Below are 22,394 nucleotides of genomic sequence, written 5' to 3' on the forward strand. Positions count from 1 at the left end.
CGGTGACTGACTTGGCCATTCACGAATAATAAAGAATAAACGCCTCCCAAATCAATGTGACTACCTTTAGCTGGATTTGAGCAGACAGTATGTCTCTGAACACCTCAGAATTCATTCGGCTGCTTCTGTCCTGTGTCACATCATGGATAAACACTAGTGTTCCAGTGCCACTGGCAACCAGGCACGCCCACGCCATGTTTTACAGATGATGTGGTAAGCTTTGGATCATGAGGTGTTCCACACCTTCTTCATACTTTTTTTTTGCCATCATTCTGGTAATGGTTGATCTTGGTTTCATCTGTCCAAAGAATGTTTTTCCAAAACTGTGCTGTCTTTTTTAGCAAAGTCCAATCTAGCCTTTCTATTCTTGAGGCTTATGAGTGGCTCCGTATTTACTTTCATGCAGTCTTCTCTTTATGGTAGACTTGGATATCGATACGCCTACGTCCTGGAGAGTGTTGTTCACTTGGTTGGCTGTTGTGAAGGCGTTTCTTCACCATGGAAATTATTCTGCGATCATCCACCACTGTTGTCTTCTGTGGACGTCCAGGTCTTTGGGTGTTGCAGAGTTCACCAGTGCTTTGTTTCCTTCTCATGATGTACCAAACTGTAGATTTTGCCACTCCTAATATTGCAGCAATTTCTCTGATGTTTTTTTCTGTTTTTGCAGCTTAAGTATGGCTTGTTTAGCCTGCATGGAGAGCTACTTTGACCGCATGTTGTCTGTTGTCAAATTCTTCCACATACAAGCACCCCCCCTTAAATCAACTCCAGGCCTTTTATCTGCTTACATGACATAAGGAAGAAATTGCCCACACCAGCACATGAAATAGCCTTTGAGTCAATTGTCCAATTACCTTTGTGCCCCTGAAATGACATGATTATGTAAAAAAACAAAAAATAAACAAAGGCTTTAGTTCCTCACATTTTTATGAAATCTTTTGTTCAACTCACTAAATTAAAGCTAAAAGCCTGCAGTTCAACTGCATCCAAGTTGTTTCATTTAAAATTAATTGTGGTAATGTACAGAAACAAAATTCTAAAAAAGTTGTTTCTGTCCAAATATTTATGGGCCTAACTGTATGTCCATTATATAGGGGAAAAGACACGGCAGTAACTATCACAGTGCAACACAGTGACAGCTGTCTAAGGTCTATTAGAAAATAGACAAAAGTTGCTATGCAAGATGCGCTTCTGATCACTAAACAGATAAGTTTATAGTCAATAACAAGCTGTGCTAAGACTTTATAACCAAATATTAAAATTTATTCCAGGAATAAGTTTCAAAACTTGAACAAAGTATATTAAAAAAAGGCCCAATTAAAAAGTCAAATAAATGTCAGTTTCAAGAAATTTGACATTCAGATCAGTGACAAATTATTTATGCGGTGACAGCTAGAATTCATCATTATCATGCCATGCTCATCACGAGGGTGAAGGAGTTAAGCAGGTAATAGGAAATGCTTTTGATTTCTCATCTCACCTCTGGCAATAGAAATATCCTGTGGCATCTGTCCGGAAAGGAGCTGAGAAAGCTGTTCCCTTAGCTTCTTCACCTCTGCTTGTAGCTGACTCACATTCCCCTGGGTGTCTTCATTAACTACAGCCTGGAGGTGTTCAATGATGAATAATTAGAATTAACTCTAGAGAGGAGCTGGTCACAGAATCTAGTTGTAGACTTTGTAGCACTGCAATCTACAGTATAATTAACTAGAAGTATTTCCTCCCCCCTTTTATTGATACTCCCTGTGTTCATTCAACATTCATGGAAATATTATTTCTAAAAAACATCTATATCTTCTCACAGTGAGGGTGATTTCATATTTTTCAGGTTTAGGCCACATACACACGTGCAATAATTATTGTTGGCAACAAACGATCCAATTATCCGATAATCGTTAACTAAAAAAAAAAGGGAACAGCGACGATGAATGTGCAATGTCGCTGGAAACAAACAACTGCATCGGTGGATCTGATTGGGCAATGATCGATTGCCATCTATTGTGGGTACGGTTGTTCAGTAATCATGGATAGTTCTGCAATACACGTCACTTCCTGCATCGGTCAAATGATGGTATCTAGTGTGTGTACATTATTGGTGGATTATATTTAAACATTTGTATCGTTTCAGCATGTACAGAATCGTGCAGTATACGATCAAAATAATTGTGAATATTCGGTGATCAGTTGTTAATCCTTTTCTAACCATAATTATTGCACGTGTGTACGTAGCCTTAGACATGTCTAATGAAAATCACTATAATACCACTACAAAAACACACACAAAACAGCTACCATTTCTACTGCCCCTCTCAAAAAAAAAAATCTTGCTGATCTCAATTAGCTTCACTTTCATGAAGCAATCACTTTTAAATATACAATTAAGCTGGAATCTAAATAGCAGTTGTGGGAAACTACATAAAATGTAATTCAACTTTAACATAAATAAGAAGGCAGCATAAAGCCTAAAGATTATGTTGCAGCATCACCAGCAAGCATTCCATAATGAACGTAAAGGAGTTAAGATGGACTGGTACATTACAGACATAACTAGAATTAACAGTGTGCTCACTATAAACATTTGAAGACATGGTTTACATTGTTCAGACTAAAGTGCATCTTTAAAAGTATAAAGTCGCTATTTGGACATAAAGATTATTATTTTGTAAGAGTTACCTTGTTTTTAATTAGTTTTGCCCGCTGAGCAAACTGAAGAGTAGAAAGTGTTTCTCCAAAACTTTTGGATCCAGGATGAACATTTGCAATGATAAAAGTTTTCGCATTACCTCCAAGAGAATCCTGGGATGTTAAGATTAAAATAGCAACATAAACAACACACGGCAAATTTTGTTGTGAAACTAAACAAATTTTAAAATGGAAAGTTAAAAGGGTTGCTTAAGTTAAAGACCTTTAAAGTGAACACAGGTCATATAATATAAGGACATAATACTGTCTAGGGGGAATACATTTGAGGGAGTCCAAAATGGAAAAGGATCTGGGGGTTCTGGTAGATCATAGACTTAATAACAGCATGCAATATCTAAAGCTAGTAAAGTACTTTCTTGTATTAAAAGAGGAATAGACTGCAGAGATGGAGACACAATCCTGCCCCTGTACCACATTGGTCGGACCACATTGCCAGTTTTTGGCACCAGTTCACAAAAAAGAAAATTGTGGAATTGGAGAGAGTGCAGAGAAGGGCAACTAAACTAATAAAAGCAATGGAGGAGCTCAGCTATGAGGAGAGATTATCTGAACTGAATCTATTCTCCCTTGAGAAGAGACGTTTAAAGGGGGATATGATCACCCTGTATAAATTTTATAATATATATATATATATATATATATATATATATATATATATATATATATATATATATATATATATATATATATATATATATATATATATATATATATATTCCATATAGAACGCACTTCCCCATTATTCACTTTGAGATTATTACAAAGCAGGGTTTTTTTTTTTGCCTTCTTCTGGACCAACTATGTCTTATAGGGTTTTTTTTTTATCTAGGATATATTTATTTCCCTAGTGGTTGAACTTGATGGACTTATGTCTTTTTTTCAACCTAACCTATGTAACTATCAAAGAGAACCTAAAACAGATGTAATCAGAATTTGTATGTCTTATTTAACCATCCTAAAGATAATTCAGTTATAGCCTTTAAAAGTTGCAAGCCAATATCTCGGACTTGCTAGCAAAATATAAAATTACAACATCTGTTGAGCAGGGCTTAAATAATAAGACTTTCTTCGCTTTCATTTTTTCTGTGAAAAGCACCCTATACTGAAAGATTTCAAAAGGTTGCAATGGTGGCGTTTGGTTCAAATGTCCACTCTATTTTCTGAAGTGCCTATTTGTTCTTGGTCAGAAAATACTGATACCACAGACAACCAGACACTGAGTATATTTAACTCCTGCCCAAATACTTTCTGCCAATTATCTCAATTTTTCTATTTAAAAAAACGGCAACTTCATTTCATAAGTGAAGAGTTACACCATATTGTAAGAGAAACCCAATTTATGGTTCCGATCAAGCATTAGCGGTTCTGATTCGGCATTTGTTGAGTCTATGGATTACACCACCACAATATTCCTATAAACTGTTTTATTCAACAAAGATCCTTCTGTTTGTTCTCCGCTTATATCGGACAGGCCAAACTTAAAAGATTTTATGTGAAACACACACAGAAGGTACATCGCGTTAATAATAATATTAATTACTTCAGAGTAAACAGAACACAAAAAGGATACTCTTAAAAGACAATATATTACCATTACATTTGTTACTTCAACCTTACATTTTCATTCACGTTTTATGTGTACATTTGCTTTTCCAATGTAATAATGATTTACCAGTGTAATTATGCTTACCCTTAACAAAAATGTAAGTTTTGAGTCTCTGTAACAAATGTGCCTTTGCTTGCCATTAGCCACATCCACCAGGGCTGTGATCACCTGCCCTAAGCAACTCAGTGATCGATTTATGCTGCCAGCCTCCTACAAATAATAAATATAAAGCAGTTCAAAACATCTTGTGCAGTTATTAACATGTAATATTGCATTCAATATGAAGGTTAATTAAATATAAAACCTTACAGGCCACTACACATTTATTACATAAACAGGTCTTACATTAGTCTAAAACAATACGTTGTTAAAAAGAGATTAATCACATTGCTGTGTGTTCCATCCAATTTTAATCCAGTTTTATTTGGGAAGGACTTTTCAATTTCTCTTTATTGGATTTCCCCTTACACACTATTGGGCTAACTGGACAGGGTGTAAAAAACAAACCCAATATATATATATATATATATATATATATTAGTTTTTTACCTTTTTTTGATGCTTTCGGGGTGCCAGATGGCTGAGTTCCCAGCTGTGGTTTCATCCTCCAGCTCCCATTACAGGAACAGCAGTGATTTAGGGTTTGGAGATGCAGATCTCACTGCGCATATGTAAGATTTGCATCTCCTTCCCCTAGTGTAGGAAAATGCCCCTTCGTTGCATGCCCAAGATCAGCAGCCAAGAGCCTCCTGGGACGTGTGAGGTAGGAGGTTCTGTGTTCCCATTCAGTATTTTTTTTTTTAAAGTGCATTTTTCCAGCTACCAATTTTTATTACAGGGTACCTTCTGGTTAACCACATAAAATGTGGGACTTGTCTGTGGGGATTTTTATCACTGAATCTATATTTATTTTGTTCACATTGCTTATAGAAGAATTAAACTCGTTGGTGAGTGGTGAGCCTCTGCCATAATATTGGCAACAAATATTGACAAAAATAGATTTAAAAGTTTAGTGTATTATTTTTATACAGAGAACAAAAAACAAATAAAAAGGAACATTCCACAAGATCAGGGGGCTTTTTCGAGTTGCAAAGCTGCCACCAACTGTGTTAATGATCACACTCTCAATACTGTTTGCTTCAGTGTATGTAGGAGAGGGATTCTACTTGGCTGGCCTACAGATTTCAATACTTCAATAATCAAGATCAATATTTTTTATATAAGTAAAATACAAAAGAAAAATTGTTGACATTTTTCTGTTTTCTTTTTTGGTGTTGGTGACAGGGAAACCTGACTAAAGAACAAAACTAACAATCACCTAACAGCAGGTACAAAAACACTTATTTCCATATACTCATATTTTCAGCAGACTGCAGATATTTGCTGCACACCTAGGATCATCAGAACAAACCAATTGTTAATTTCAATTTTCAAGTCAGTAAATTTATGTTTTTCCAATTTAGGACTTCTTGAATATGCCTATTGAGTCAAATTAACCCTCCTACCGTTGTAAATCTCTTATTTCCATGCAAGCGTTACTTTTTTCTACATGGAAACATGTATTATAACTGTACAGTAGCATGTATAATATAATTATATGAAGATTTCTTTGTATTAGACTTAATACAGCTATTTTGTATTGAATCCAATACAAAGTTATTTGAATTTCCCGCCGATCCTCCCGCTCACACCGTCGTCACCGGGAAACCCCAGAGATCATGTGTCCCCAGGACCTGCAGGTACCAGCAGGACTACGGGGGACACCGACAGAGCAAGGCAAGTGTTTTTTTTTTTTTTTCTTTTAAAGGTTTAGGCGACCCCGAGTGTGACTCGGGATTAACGCTTTTTGCAGGTAAAATCCACTCGAGTCATACACGGGATTACCGCTAGGGGGGGTTAATAAATTATTTTGGCTTCTGTAAATGTTCAGCTCACCTTAAGCCTGACTCCTTCAGTATGAGTGTCTTTTTGTCTTTCTGATCCAGCAAGATCCACAAGGTTAAGTTGTGAAGATCTTATATTAACAATTTCGTTAACTTTTTCCATGGATTCAATTGTGACAGTAAAGACAGCGTGAGACCTGGAAGACTCTCTGTTCATCGAGGTTGATGCTACTCGTCTGTTTCGCCATCCAGTAGAAAGAACCTGGGAATTTATTAAAAATAAAAAATGATGTAATTACCAGAAATCCAAAGCACACATATCAGTTCACAGGACTTTTAATTATTGAATGCACATTAGAAAAAAGGCAAATTGCTAATATTTTCAATGCATTAGTTTTTTATTTTATCTGAACATTTGCGTAATGATTCTTCTCATTTATTTTGAATCATTAAATTTAAAATTATACAAATCGAACAGTTCGACATATGTCAGGAATCGTTACAAAAATAACAAGATAAATGTGTCACCTAAAATGTAACGGAATTGCCCTAAGCAAATTTTTGTTGCTGGGTTTTCTAGCCTATATAGATCTACACTTACAGTGAAACATTAAAGCTGAACTCCAGTAGAACCTCAGTTATCCGGCACTCACAGGAAATGGCCGAATCAGGATAAGTGTAGTTTCCGGATAACTGAGGTTTCATTTTATCAGCCATTCAGCACTAGACTTTGAAGCTAAAATATTGTAGCCTCCTGGGATATGTATGTCACAATTGGATGACTTAGCCAAAAAAAAGGTTGTGTTTTTTTTGGTTTTATTTTGGGTCTGCTAAAAATTTGCACAAGATCGCTTACTAGGTAGGTGCAATTCTGTCCTTTTTTTGGAACTAGCAACAAATAAATTTGGACAGTCTTTATTGCAATTTATGATTCCAATGGAGAGATTTTCTTTAAATTTCCTTTAAGGTTGTTATAACACCAGGATAACTATATAAGGTTTACCAGCACAGTAGGACAACAGGAGCAATAAACTATGTCAACCAATTATCCCACAGTTAAAAAAAAAAAAAAATATATATATATATTAATATATATATATTTGTGGGGTGGTCGATAACAGTCTAGCTTGTGAACTTTTCTCCCCTTGATGGAAAAATGTCCCATTTACAAACTTACCTGGTATGCTTCAGCAGCAGAGGTCACCGCCTGCTCTACAGCACCTACAACAAACACTCCCTTCTTTATATGCTCCCTGAGAAAAAGTCCTGAAGATGCAGAGTCCAGTAAATCGAAAATTTGTTCATTGTAGATTTCAATAAACGAACATTTGCACAGAAAACTTTTTCCATCTCCAGACTGAAAAATAAAAATATACAAGGTATAAAGGTTGTTTAAGAACAGTTTGTCAAGAGAGAAAAACACATTTCCATCCAAGCCAAGTACATTTGTTATGCAAATGGCAGTTGTTTGACAGTCCATAGCATTGATACCTTAAGGCAGCTTTTCTCAACCTTTTTAAACATTAAAGAATTCTTAAAACATAGGGAGGGCTATCAACGTACAACTTGCAAGCAAATAGTAACATGAGCATGCATTTTAACCAATTTTCCATTGCAGGCCTGGTAAGCAGCTTTCTTCTTCAGGCCATATAAAAAAAAAAAAAAATGGGGGGGGTTTTACATGTGCAAGACCGGCCATCTTAACCTACAAACTCTCAGGTATCCCAGCAAGCCCTAATTTTCAAGGTCACTAAAACTATGGGCTTTAATATAGCTAGAGCGGACATGGAGGGCCTATTGAACAAAATGGAAGCAATCCACATGGCCGCTATATGCAAGGTTAAAGTTATATCAAAAGTTGCAGAGTTGGAATTTGTAAAGTCTGGCCTGGCACACAGGATTTACCAGTTGGAAATGGGAGATTAATTATCAACATCTGATGCCTCTTCATCCCTCACTAAATGACCTTGAAAACAGGTAACACAGGAATAACATATGGTTGCAGTATTGCAGAGAATTTGCAGTAGACGCATTTGGGGGTTAAGTAGAGAGGCTGGGTTCACCCGGACAGAGATCAGCATAAGCAGTATAACCTGGGTCCACATTCTTCAAATTCTCAAGGTACTCCTCTTTCATCACCTTAATAATAAAAGAGACCATTGGAAGGGCAGCAGGGGAAACAGGCTAACTGGACCTTGACAATGCCTGAATCACATTCTACATTAAAACTTGCAAAACTTCTTGTTGGGGAGGCCCTTTCATTTAATTACATGCAAATTAGGGACCATATTCTTTTTATACTCCTACTCAGATTTGGAAAGCTTTTTAAATTCCGTCTGACTCTCTCCCGATGAATGACTGCATGTCTTTTTCTCCTATGCCTAATCCACCTGTGGGCTCACCCCCTCTCCCCCACAAACAGTAGCATTTATGACCCTAGAGAACACACCGGGGTTCTCTAGGGTTCCACCTAAATGTATAAAGGACACTCTTACAAATATTAACCAATTGGAATTACTTTAGTGGACTGTAGCTAGTCCTTATGCCAAACAAACTGAGCTTTGTGCTCTATTTAGCTGCCTCATTTATTTGGATTTTAGCGCTAAACATTTATGCCCATCCTGCCCCCACGTGTGTCAAGAAAAACTATCTTATATCAGGGGGATGGAGAGGCCAGTTATCTAACATCTCCATAAGACCCAGAGGGTCCGAAGGACTGCATTCAGAAAAGGAAATATGTCCATTCTTTTGACACATCTTGCTACCCTTGCTCTTCTAGATTACAGGTATTCCTTGTTTTACGACTACCCTGTCAACCGACATCCCACACTTACGGGCGACTCTTCCGACACTGTATAAAACTGTACAGTGTACATCCACGCCAGGTCTCGTCTTCGTTCTTCTGGACTCCCTCTGTCTTTTATTATTATTACACAGTATTTATATAGCGCCATCATATTACGCAGCGCTGTACAAAGTCCATAATCGTGTCACTAACTGTCCCTCAAAGGAGCTCAATTTTTTTATTAGGGGGAAGCCAATTAACCTAACTGCATGTTTTTGGGATGTGGGAGGAAACCAGAGTACCCGGAGGAAACCCATGCAGACACTGGGAGAACCTGCAAACTCCATGCAGATAGTGTCCTGGCTGGGATTCGAACCTAAGACCTAGCGATGCAAAGGCTGGAGTGCTATCCCGAGCCACCGTGTCTTCCTCTCATTCCTTGTTCTGCAGACTGTAGCGAGCTGGTCACTGACCGTCACTACACGCTCACAGCCCTGCAGACTGGATAGATGCTTTGCTTCTCGACGAATTTGCTTAACAACCAGGTCTCAGGCGACAAGCATCTGCATTGTGGCGTTTGAGGATTTGGCACTAGTTATATTTTGGAAGTTGCATATTTGTAGAGATAGACCTATATCTCTCTCCTTAGTGTAGATGCATATAGGGATAGCCACCCCTTAAGTGGCTATAAATGATATTTTATGTATTCATATTTGATCATACGTAATTAAATAAAGCAGTTCAATATAAAAATATGGTCATCCTCACACCAATTGTATCATCATGGAGTCAGGATTTCTGTGCTATACATAAACAACTGTTACATACCTTTGGGGAAAACCTCTCTCACAAGTAAATTCTATACATGCAAGTAAACTCTCTAATAACCTTGACATCACCCATTACAGTTTAAAATATAGCATACTTGTAATCTCTATTTTGTGTATTCCTACTAAGCACTAACCAACAAACCATTTCCCTTACCACTGATATTTCTCCAACTTGGATTTCTGACTAAATCAAAGTAAGTAACAACCTTATTTTTAACCTACTGACACATGCATACTTTTACTTACACATAGATATTGTTACCTTATTCCCCATCAGACTGGTAAGAGCACTAAAAACAACAATCTATACATATTATTAATGCAATCCTAAGTAATGTTATTTCTGTTTAAAGACTTGGATATTGGACTATGGATATTGATAAAAGAAATATTATGTTATGATATCTGGGAAGTCTGATTTGTAACTTTTGGTTGTTAAACTTCCTATATGTACTGATTTCAATGTGTATTTACCAATTTCAATTTGTACATCCAATCCAAACTGTTTATGTCCCAGCTATACCCCTGTGAAAGCCAATACATGCGAAACAGATCAGGTAATAGAGACTGATACGGTTACACTTTAAGCAGTCGTCTTTGTATAGCACGGAAATCCTGACCCCATGATGATACAATGGGTGTGAGGATGACCATATTTATTGCTTTAATTACCTCATATATTTTGGAAGCACAAGACCCTTTTAGGCAGACAATTTCAACCCGGATTCCTCCAGCAGTTGTTAGGGGGTTCCCTATGCTTTGACTGACTGAGCTCACATCAGATGGTGCCTGCATATATACAGGTTCAACACCATTTTGCACAGCCAGTAGCATGACACCAGTGATTTTTTAGCAGACATAATGGGTAACATTTTCACTAACAATGTAAAAAATTCCAAATGATTTTTATCAAGACCGCCAAAAGATCACTGGTATCATTCTACTTAGTGTCAACCCTCAAACTAATTTTATAGGTGGTTCCCAAAGACCTGAAATATTTTTCAAATGTTTCTCTTGGGTAAAAAGTTTGAGAAAGCATCGCACCCACCCGGCTGTTTTTGGGTGGCTACTAAAGAGTTTGGTCCCAATACAGGGGCTGCCACCCGCCTACAATTTCTTCCCACTCGGCTTAAAAAAATTTCTGGGTTGAGCACTGTGTATTTTATATATACATATATATATATATATACACACACACACACACACACACACACACACACACACACACTATACCTACCTTTTCTTTCTCCCGATTAATTAGGAAGAACAGATATTCAAAACTTCTGGGAATAACCCCTCTCAGGTTATGAGTAAAGTTATCAGAGTCAGAGGGTCCTAGAAAAGAAAATAGTACAAAATATCAATATTAGGTGTCCTTAAAATGCATGACATTAGGGGCCCTAAAGATCTTTCACTTCTAACCTCCTGGGCAGTGTCTGGATTCATATGTCTAAAAGCAGTACATTGTCTTTCATGAAAATTTATTGTACATTGTAAAAAAAATAAAATCTGTTAAAACAAGGGTGCATAAATAAATATTGAAACCTGTAATATAACTGTACAGTAGCATTTATATAATTATAAATAAATATGATTATTTTGTATTGGATTCAATTCAGTTATTTTGTATTAAATCCAATACAAAATAATTTGAAATTCCCACCACGTTCCCTTGCATGCACCAACGTCGCCGGGAACGTCAGCGCTCTTTGCCCGGGGACAGAACAAAGGAAGAGGAAGCGGCCAGTGGATGGGATCGGATGGCAGGACATTGGAGGACGCCGGTGGGACCACGTGAGTCTTTATTTTTTTTTTTTAGCTACCCAGAAGGGTAAACAGAGTGTACATAAAGGGCAACAACATTTTCACATGCTGTTTAATTCAAGTATATATGGTAACTAAACAGGATGTATCAAGTTTTGTGAGCTAAAAAATTGTAAAGAGCATTTTTCTACAATACTGGTGGCTCAGAAGTTAGCACTCTTGCCTTTTTAGTGCTAGGTCCCAGGTTTGGGTTGGCCAGGACACTATTTGCATAGAGATTGTAGGTTCTCCATGTGTTTGTGTGGGTTTCCTCCCACACTCCAAAACCATACAGATAACTGGTTAAGTGACTTCCCACCCAAAATTGATCTTAGACTGTATTAAAGAGGTAGGTACTGCTAGTTGACCACACAGGCAACAAACATGATTCCTCAATGAACCACCATGGTCATGGGCTTGTGTTTTCCTCTCTTACAGGTGAACGTACATAATTACTAAACTATGGAAGGCTTTGGGCAAATGCAGGGCAATTCATGATACAGAAATATTTTGCAAATAGCATGATAGATACTCTTGAAAACAGATATTAAAAATAATGGATGCTAAGAGGTCAATTTACAACACAAAAATATGTGTGAGTCTTAAAACATGTAAAAACAGACCCTGAACAACAGGTAAAAATATACCATTGTACAGTACAGGTATAATCAAAATTTAGTTTATTAGGTGGTGAAAAGTATAGGGGTTATTACAGACAAGTGGCGGAGGTGAATAAACTTTACACCAACATGTCCCAAAGAGCATGTATAAAACATTTACATTAAGGGATACCTAAGTTAGAATACCTATAATGCACTACAGACATTGATCATGGGTGCATAGCAAAGAAGACCCTTGTAATTTGACATTTATGTGTACAGTACTGAACCTGTCAGCTCAATAAATCCTTTCAGTAAAACAGCCTGCTGGGGTCAGGGAATCTGGGTATGTATCTAACACCTGCATGCATTTCATAAATCACAGAACTCCTAGATTGCTTTTACACCCTAAATCTGTCTGTATTTTTTTCACATGCAATACAACATCATTTAACTGAGCAGCATTATTAGGATTCATCTTGGATAGTCATTGCTGAAACAGTTAGGATAAGGTTTGTTTTGATGATTACTTAAGCTAATCTACTGCAGATTTTTTTTTTTTTGGATAAGCAACAACTATTGTATTTCATTCAACAATTTATTAAAAAAAAAAAAAAAAAAAGCTGAAAGCGGTAACACCAAGTCACACTCAGGGTAGCTAAAACAGTAAAAAGCAATAGTAAATAGAGCCTTAACTGATCCACCACGCCGGTGGATCAGTTAAGGCTCTATTTACTATTGCTTTTTACTGTTTTAGCTACCCTGAGTGTGACTTGGTGTTACCGCTTTCAGCATCTTTTTTTTTTTTTTCCTCCATCGTCCTTCCCATCTCTTCGCTTCCTGCAGCCGGCGTTCTCTGCATCTGATGAGTCACTGGGGAGTTCACGGTGATGTCGGTACATGCGGCCATTGTGTTGGGGGCGCGGTGGGGATTTTAAATTACAATACAATAATGTCTAGAAGAAGTACATTTTCTTTCATGAATTTTTTTTTTTTTTTACAGTATAATATAATAGTAAAAATGTTTCTATTTTTTTAAATTAATTTTGTGTTTCAAACTTTATTATACCCATACTATATTATAAAATACATTTTCATGAAAAAAGTACTGCTTTTAGACATATAAATCCGGACAGAAATGAACCACCCAGTAGGTTAATGGCTTCTGATCTTAGTAAGTTTTTTATGAATTGCAATGCAATGGGATTTTACATATTAAAACTAATAAATGAAGGAACCAAAAAATATACCAACATAAATTACTGCTTGAAACACCCAGTGTTTTGTGACAGGTTAATATAATAATAGACTTGTAGGTTTCTTACCAAGCATTGTGAAGGTCTTTCCTGAACCTGTCTGCCCACTGGAAAAGAACGAAGAGGGTTTTTTCTTTAGAACAAAAAATATATTTTGTAACGGATTCTCCTAATATAACTTTACAATATGTTATATACACTTTCATTAAAAATAGATACAAGCTTAGGTAATACCATAGGCGATTAGTAAACCAAATAATTTTCTACATTTCTTTTTAAATTTAAAAACACAGCTGCTTTATCACTTTACACTTTCTATTGAAAATAAAAAACAAAACATTTTAGCTCGAGTTGTAAAAAAATATAGTTTATCAGAATTAAATACTTACTAGGCAAAAATTGTGCCATTGTAACCATTCATACAGGATTCAATAATATTTTTTGCCACACATGAAAAAACGGACTCCTGTAAGAAAAGTAAAAAAAAAAAAAAAGTTCTTGGCTTCATTTATCAAAAACAATATAAAGAAATAAATGTGGCGATAGTCTGCTTTAAGTATAATACTTGCTTTGGGTAATCATTTAACAGAAGAGGGTTTATACTGCCGTTACTCATCTTAAATGCACTTTTGTAACTCACTTAGTGAACCAGTTGCTATTGTGATGCAGGCATCAAAACTAGGCACCTTAAGCATAAATTTTATATAATATATATATTTAACAAAAGGTATATAGTGCAGCTCCTGGAACAGTATACAATAATGGAGTTCTGGTAATCCAAAACTATTCAAGTCCAGGTTATAAGTGAAATATCCAAAATAATAAATAACAAACAAACACACAAACCTGAGTTGCATCCATATTTGCCACATTATCAAATGTAAAAACCTTTGGTTCAGGTTTAGAATGTAAGCGAATCATGTTAGGAGACAGTACAGAGAGGCAAAGCCCCTGGTCACTGTCACCACCCAGGCTTCCATCGACCGGGGGCCGGATTCTTACAAATACTTTTATGGCATCACCTTCAAGGCTGCAAAGAAAGCAAAAAACAAAATTAATCAAGAGTAAAACACATATTATGAAAAATGGTCATTGAAAAGCTTTTTTCCTTACCTTGTTAAGCAGGGAGATGGATCAACTAAGTCACCTATAAAAACAAACACAAACAATTGTGATCAGGCAGGCAGGTTGATTTTGTTACCGAAGGGCCAGGTAATGGGACCTGATTAATGGCAATTTTAACATTTACTTCTGCTGCCAATTGCCGTCTCTTGTGCAAAGTTCTAGAGGGACATTTCTATATATATTGTAGCAGGTGCTGTCCCCCTCCAAGGTAATGTGCTGGAAGTCAATTTGTTATCAGTAAGGTGCCTTATGCAGGGGTGCCCACACTTTTTTGGCTTGCAAGCTACTTTTAAAGTTACCAAGTTAAAATGATCCACCAACAATAGAAACTTGTACTTAATAACTCTTGTGTGTGCTAGAGTTTTTTTTTTTTTTTGAAAGGCAGGGCTCCGTGCTCTACTTGTGTTGTAAAGCAGAACATAATGCACCACATAGGGGTAAATGAGCTTTAAAGGACTGATCAGGTTGCATGGAGTATTCCACCAAGCTGGAAAATCTCTGTACATGATGACAAAGTATTTTTGATGATGGAATATGCTTGCCTGGGGCACTTGTGGTGGGTTTTAGGTTGGTCACGGTCTTGAGACTTAAGTTGCTGGAAATAATCTTTTCTGATTGTTTACAGTGGCAGTAGAACAAACAAGTGCTGGAGAGTTCCATAAAAAGGAGAGGAGGGAGGGCACACAAGTGGCACCCTGCTGTATCCTCCTCAATAGGAAAGGACAGGGGTCATCCATGATTTGTCATTTATCAATCTGCCAGGTTGAATCAATAAATTGTGTAAGGGGAACGCTGTACACATGCTAGGTCACACAAGATGACTGATGTGAGTACACACCCTAACAATCTGACTGTACAATTTCACAAACATCAGATTGTGGCATATACGTATATAAAGGATTTGTGTTATTAGGTAAAATGCAGATGCTTTCATTTTTGACACAACCATTCCATACTCTTTAAATGTACTTTTTTAAAATTCTGGATAGAAGGGGGGTCTTCTGTCAAGTTTTTATTGCAGTTTGTATTCCCAAATGGGGAGATTTGCTCTTCAAATTGTAGAGGAAGAAAGTGAGGAGAAACACAAGAGTCATCCCCAAAACACATCAGAGGAAATCTTCTAATAGGGAGGACACACATGAAATGGCCATTTCAGACCGGCGGTGAGCTGCAGAACTCTGCTGTTTAGGGGAATGCAAGAGGTCAGGAACTATTTTTGACATCTGGAAGATGACAGCACAAATCCAGAAAACAACAGTCACTGCTCACTTTTGTCTGGGCACCTCAGTCACAGCTGTGCGGCAATGTGTTACCTGAGGTGCAGATCACAGCTCCCAGGCACACAGCAACCATTGGTTACGCAGCCTGACCACAGGTGTGAAGGAGAAATTCACTCATTTTAGGAAATATCTCTCTAACTTCCTGTTGTGCCTCTAGGACAGGAAGCAAAAAAAATATCCCCAATGATAAAAACAACAGCTAAAAAACAACATTTAGGCTTTAGAACTTTAAAAGAAGAAGAGAAAACCTCTCAGTAATGGCAGTACAGAAGCTGACACCAATCTGTAAATGGTCACTGATACCAAGCAAACTATTGTCAGGAAACAAACAAAAGGGGTGCCATAGGAAATAACAGAGGGAAGCCATTCGTGGAAACTTTTACACATTTTTTATCCAGGGGCAGTCAGCCACCTCTATGAGGTCTTGTTCTGCGTGTAACACAACAAGCCCAGCTAAATGTGACTGAATAACCTTGACACACACATTATATATAATGTACAGACACGTACTCTTTGTCCCGGGCGCCATGCTCCTCTCCGTGTCCCCGACCCCCCGTCCTGTTGACGTCTTTCAGTCTCTCACACAACAAAAATGGCGGCCGCTTCAAATTTGGCGCTTTCTTGTCAGATACAGCCTAGCGCCACAGAGCCTTTCAAGCTGTCCCGGTCATGTGACAGTCCTGGGTGTGGGCGGAGTCAGCAGTCCATGGAGGCTGTGCGGCGGTGCGGGTTGTAGTGCGGCTGCTCTGTGTGTGTTGCCGGATGTGTGGTGAACACATTGGAGAAATGTGCATAGCTGGTGAGGAACTACAAGGCCCAGTGTGACCTGGAGCGTGCTGAGAGTCTGCACAGCAGAGATATACAAAGGGCTGGAGTATCTGTAATGTATGTGTGCACTTTATTTTCTATGTATGTCACAGTTCAGGAGCTAACATTACAATTCCAGTCACCTGGAATATTTTATATGGAACAGGGGTACTGGGAACTGGTTTGCATAGTGAATGTTAGGTGTACTTACCTTCCCTGCATAGCTTTCTACTTTCTGAGAGCTGAAGGGCCACACTCCATTGTTTACATTCACCAGATGCCCCCAGTGCAGCCCTATTGAATTATATTGGGCTTGCCAGGAATGTAAACAATGCTGGATCTTCACCATTGTGATGAAGGAGGTTGGATAGGATACACATTGTGGGAAATACCATTTATCCTCTAAAGTATAAGTGTATGGACAACCAATGTAGAACTATCCTTTCCTCCTCCCTGACCTATAGTTACATAGTAAGTCAGGGGGATAAAAGATATAGGTTTATCAAGTTCAAACATAAGTCACTGTTATTTTTACTTTAAAGCCTTAATACCTGGTTATACACTGTGCTTCTAGAAAAGCATTCAGCTTTTTCTTAAAGCGATCTATAGTAGTTGCTGAAACTACTTCTTGAGGGAGCCGATTCCACATTTTCTCAGACCTTACAGTGAAGAATCTTTTCCTTATCTGGAGCTTAAACTTCTTTACCTTCTTTATATATTTATACAGGGTCCCATATCCCCCATTAAACTATAGTAATCTACCTTCCCTCTCCACAGAATGATACGTACTAAGATCTCAGTGCTTCCTACCCGCCGCAGCATTTCATTGTTTACATCCAGCGGTATGTTTTTAGTAAAGTCCTAAGCATGTCTCCCTGCAATGTAAGCCAGTCAATAAACCTGCTGATAACAATGTACTTCCTGTGTGGATGAAATCTTTATATTATCCTGGTTATATTATACTATCATTTTTCATTTCAGTTGCCTTTCAGCCATGAGTAAAAAGAATCGAGTGTCCTATGTGAAGCCTGCTGAGCCCTCCTTCTTGACAAAGTTTAAGAAAGATATTGGATACAGAGAAGGTCCGACAGTAGATACAAAGGTATGTATGGGCACCCTTTTTTGAAAAATTCCCCCCATTTTGCCTATTAAATACTAAATAAAAAGTTGCTTTTATATCCATTCTCTTTTGATAGTAATATTCACTGTGCTTTCCCACCACCTGGGCCCTGCAAGAAAAAAAAACCTCCATCAGACCCCCCACCGCCACCAATGTTCAATTCCTGGGAAAGTTTGAGGGAATGTCAGGTTTCAAGTAGAGGCCATAGTGTTTCAATAATTATTAATATTATTAAACAGGATTTATATAGCGCCAACATATTACGCAACGCTGTACATTAAATAGAGGTTGCAAATGACAGACACAGACAGTAACAAAGGTGGAGGAGGGGACCCACCCTGCCCCTAAGAGCTTACAATCTAGGAAGTGGGGGAAGTAACACACAATAGGAGGGGGGATATGGAGTGGTGGGTGAGTAGTGAGGGTTTCAAAAAACAGAAGATGGGTAGGCAGGTTTGAATAAATGGGTTTTAATTGCTCTTTTAAATGAACAGAAAGTAGGAGCAAGCCAAATAGGATGAGGAAGACCATTCCAGAGAGTGGGAGCAGCTCTGGAAGAGTCTTGGAGCCGTGCGTGTGATGAGTTTATGAGAGAGAAAATCATTAGTATGTCATTGGAGGAGCGGAGAGAGCGACTGGGGCAGTATTTTTCTACCAGGTCAGAAAGGTAAATGGGGCAAGAATTGTGTAGGGATTTGAAGGCAAAGCACAGGAGCTTGAATTTGATTTTAAGAGATGTCTGATAGGCAGCATAAAACCTTATCCAGCACTGAGGGAGAAAAGTCAGGGGTGGACAGATAGATTTGAGTGTCATTGGCATACAGATGGTACTGTAAGCCAAAGGAGGAGATGAGAGGAGGTGTACAGAGAAAAGAGAACCGGGCAGCTTGAAATCCAGACTGGAGAGGGTCAAGGAGAGAGTTGGTGCTCAGGTTATCCGTCAGTCTTTTGTAGACATGGCGCTCAAGATGTTTGGAATCATGGGAGAGGGAATATAGGACTGTAGTTAGGAAGGTATGGATGGGTCTGGTGAGGGTTTCTTCAGGATTAGAAGAATACCGGCATGTTTGAAAGTGGAGGGGTAGAAACCAGTGGAAAGGGAGAAGTTGAATAGTTCGGTAGAATAGTATTCATTACAATACTTTTAGATCCACAAGCTGCATTGTTACAGATGCAGTCAATGGGTCAGAGTTAAATTATGTGTACTTAGTAATGCAATTATTACTTAGTTCAATAGTTCCCCTAAGGATTGCCTGCATTGGCCTTGAAATAGGGCCCACCATATACATATATATCGTTCTGCAATGTAGGTAAATGCAAGAAAGAATTATTACTAAGGTGTGTATAATTTTAAACTGAAATTTTAAATATGGTAAATTTCAGTAAGGGGTGCTGATTTTTTTTTAATTGTATTTTCTTTCAGGTAACAGTTCCACAGACCCCCCTGGTGTAATTTTGTTAAGTCTTGAGCTTTTTGTTTTAATACATTCTCCCCTTAGCGGCAGGAACTTCCTACCGTAGCAAATGACAGTGATGGCAGTGACCAGGAGGATGAACAGCCACAAGTTGTAGTGCTTAGGAAAGGTGACCTTTCAGAAGAGGAGGTTATGAAAATTAAAGAACAAATTAAAGGAAATGCTAAAGGTTAGTATTTATGTGTGTGTGTGTGTGTGTAATTTATTTTTTTTGCAGGTAGTCAAATTGCTGAGGTTAAAAACTGAAAATTTACTTTGTTTCACATAATAATCACAAACATTCCATTCTTAGCTAAGACAAGCCATTTGCCACACATATGCTGAAGTGTAGAGTTAACATTGTAGTGTTTCATTATATATTTACTTTTCCATTCAGGTGAACTAAGCCTTGTTTTTAATTCTTTACTTCCACCTACCATATTTTCTATCTACAGAACTTTCTTAATGGAGCTGCTTTTCCTATTCTTAAAAGTGCTGTTATGTTCCTCTGTTGAGGGGAGAGTAAAACTTTGTTTTGTTACTTTGCAACAGTTTAGGGTTAAAATGTAGACATGGACTGATTTTCTATTGGTTATCACAGTTCCTGTGTAAGTATTATCTCCCACAGATATTTTTACATTTCATAGTGTTACAACCTGTAATTGAAAACTTTAGTGAAGACTAAAATAAACTTTTTGCTTTTCATTTAAAACACTGCGCATCACCATGATAATCCACCCCCATGGTAGTAGCATCACATTTAGATGCTTTTCATGGGCAGGCTAAGTGTTTGGAATTGAAGATAAGATTTAAAAAAGCAATTTCCAGAGGCAACCCTATTTTTAACCCTTTTTTATTTTCTAAGAGACCTGAGACTGGAGCAAAGGATCTCCTTCTATTTGGTCAGTAACTGCAGCTCCGTAACTTAGCTATAATAATGTTAATTTTTTAAATCAATAGCAAGACTCTAGAATTGCTATTCTTCTTTGGTCTCTAACTAGCTAACTTTCTCTTGACCAACTAACTTTGGTCAAAACAAACAAATTGTCAGGATAATTAGATACAAATTGCAGGATTTTGATGTACAAAACTAGTATAGGATGAACTCAAAAGACTCGCAGTTCTTAATTTCAGGTGGTTCTACCAAATAATGGCTCAAGGTTGAATACTTATGGTACCAACAAATTTCTGTTAGTTTTCTGTTTTCTTAAATGGTATGCTAAAAGAATATATTGCCTTTTGAGATATATATATATATATATATATATATATATATATATATATATATATACAAAAAATAAATCCAAGGGGAACCCGTTTCTGTACATTGTTGTACTTTTAAAATCCATACAGCAATTCAAAAACATAAAAAAAGGTATTTCTTGTACTCTCAAAACAGCAATCAGTGCATTATTATATAATGAATTTTTAAGTGCACTGTAGTAGAAATTGCACAGTCACTGCTATATTTTGTATTCATTTATTTACATTTCAGCAGAAAATACGAGACACCAAAGTATGATAGTTCCTGTTTTTGCTGACATTTTAAATGTATTCTGTGTACCAGTAGATGCGAGGTTTCTACTGCAGTATACTTGGACTTTCATAGCTAGAAACAGGCCATGTGGACACCACAGGGAAATGGATGTAGAAGTGTTTATAAAGCCTGCGGCTTGAAGCAATCCTCCCATAGGGTTTGCTACTTATATAGATTGTTTTATTAATTTGTCCGGTTTCATTTGAAATGATAGATGGGAGCAAATTTTTGAAACCATTCAGAAATAAATGGCACCTGCACTGTGGAAGTTGTGCTCAACAAAGGCAAACAGTACAGAAGACGTGACTGATCTTTTGCCTGTTAATGTCGTATCATGCATTTTTTTTTTTTTTTTTATCCTGGCCATCTTAACAGGGGAGGTTCATAAAACAAAGAAAAGGGGGATGTATGCATTGCCAACTCTTCTCCAGCAACCAATATGTTAGTTTGTTTACAACCTTTACACTATATACCTTGTAAGAGTACACTACTGTTTTTAATTCAGGACAAAAGGTACATATTTTTTGGTATTACTACATTTACTATTAATATATGTTCCCCATGACATATTATATGTTCTCTTTTTAAGTTCAGGGCCACTTTAAAAAGCTATTTAGTTATTTTTGTTGGTAATTTTCCTGAATATTTAGATGCCAATCACAAATACAGCAATTTAAGGTATTTATAGATTGTATAATTGCCTAATTATATAATTACAGAATTGCAAATCTGCATGCATATATTGTGGATACATGAACCATTTGCAGACTCAGTCTTCACTAGATAGTCTTTTTATTGGTTGGGGCTTCTGTTGTATTCATGAAGACTTTTCAAGAAGAGGACTGTATGAGGCTTCCAAAAATTGAAAATGACACTAAATGTTTGTTTCATCTTTTTTATCCATGTAGATGATGATTCAATCTCTGCAGATGGAAAGATCCTGTTCAGAAAGCCAGTTAAACGCATCACTGATTCTGGTGTAAATGCGACTTCTACCAAGAAAAAGAAGTCAGAAGAAAACCAGGAATCTTCATCTAGCAAATCCAGCCAGAAACCCATTCGTAATAGTAGTTTACTGTCTTTTGATGAGGAAGATGAAGATTAATGCCTTGAGTTTTCAGGGCGGATTTGATTTTACAAATTATTATGATGTTGGTTATTTGCAAAATTTCTCAATTAAAACATTTTTTTGATGTTTGTAAAATAGTATTCATGTGAAGTTTTGCTTTTAACCTTTTTTTTTTTTTTTTCAAAAGAATTTTTTTTTTTAATCTGTTGTACTTTTTAGTGCTGTTTATGTGTGCATGTACATTTTTGATATAACAGGACTACTAAAAGCAAAAACATGGCATATCTTTTAATGGCTTAAAGAAAAGCTAAGTTGTTTTGAAAAGCTAAGAGTTTAGATGACCAGTGAATGCCGCACACCACCTTGTTTTTAGGGCCTTGTGTTTTAAAGCGCTTTGTTTTCTTCAAGGGTATTTTCCACTCTTGTGCTATTAAATCCATTGGAATACCACACCCACTCTAGCCATGCAAGTCAGAAGGTCAACTTTAAGTCAAATGCACCTGACAGTGGTATCTGAATTATATCGGAAAAATA

The 22,394-nt window shown here is 37.2% G+C and overlaps 2 protein-coding genes across 2 annotated transcripts in view; one reads left to right on the forward strand and one right to left on the reverse strand.

The window, feature by feature from the left end:
• The window catches only part of KIF15 (kinesin family member 15), a 51,525-nt gene extending 35,017 nt beyond the window's left edge, over nucleotides 1–16,508 (reverse strand). The window contains exons 1-11 of the mRNA XM_072413373.1: nucleotides 16,384–16,508; nucleotides 14,582–14,615; nucleotides 14,315–14,498; nucleotides 13,858–13,934; nucleotides 13,538–13,575; nucleotides 11,048–11,145; nucleotides 7,373–7,552; nucleotides 6,248–6,457; nucleotides 4,397–4,522; nucleotides 2,677–2,799; nucleotides 1,484–1,607 (exon numbers count right to left, since the gene is read on the reverse strand). Coding sequence (XP_072269474.1) covers nucleotides 1,484–1,607; nucleotides 2,677–2,799; nucleotides 4,397–4,522; nucleotides 6,248–6,457; nucleotides 7,373–7,552; nucleotides 11,048–11,145; nucleotides 13,538–13,575; nucleotides 13,858–13,934; nucleotides 14,315–14,498; nucleotides 14,582–14,615; nucleotides 16,384–16,402 — 1,213 coding nt within the window. The 5' untranslated portion in view covers nucleotides 16,403–16,508. The remainder of the gene's footprint in view (nucleotides 1–1,483; nucleotides 1,608–2,676; nucleotides 2,800–4,396; nucleotides 4,523–6,247; nucleotides 6,458–7,372; nucleotides 7,553–11,047; nucleotides 11,146–13,537; nucleotides 13,576–13,857; nucleotides 13,935–14,314; nucleotides 14,499–14,581; nucleotides 14,616–16,383) is intronic.
• Nucleotides 16,509–16,600: 92 nt separating this feature from the next.
• KIAA1143 (KIAA1143 ortholog) lies at nucleotides 16,601–21,995 on the forward strand. Its single transcript, XM_072412274.1, has 4 exons — nucleotides 16,601–16,758; nucleotides 17,662–17,782; nucleotides 19,300–19,444; nucleotides 21,700–21,995. Exons 2-4 carry the CDS (start codon nucleotides 17,675–17,677, stop codon nucleotides 21,894–21,896), a joined length of 450 nt encoding a protein of 149 aa, XP_072268375.1. The 5' UTR covers nucleotides 16,601–16,758; nucleotides 17,662–17,674; the 3' UTR covers nucleotides 21,897–21,995.
• Nucleotides 21,996–22,394: the final 399 nt, after the last annotated feature.

The sequence above is a fragment of the Pyxicephalus adspersus genome, chromosome 5, assembly GCF_032062135.1.
Source record: "Pyxicephalus adspersus chromosome 5, UCB_Pads_2.0, whole genome shotgun sequence".
Lineage (NCBI taxonomy): Eukaryota > Metazoa > Chordata > Amphibia > Anura > Pyxicephalidae > Pyxicephalus > Pyxicephalus adspersus.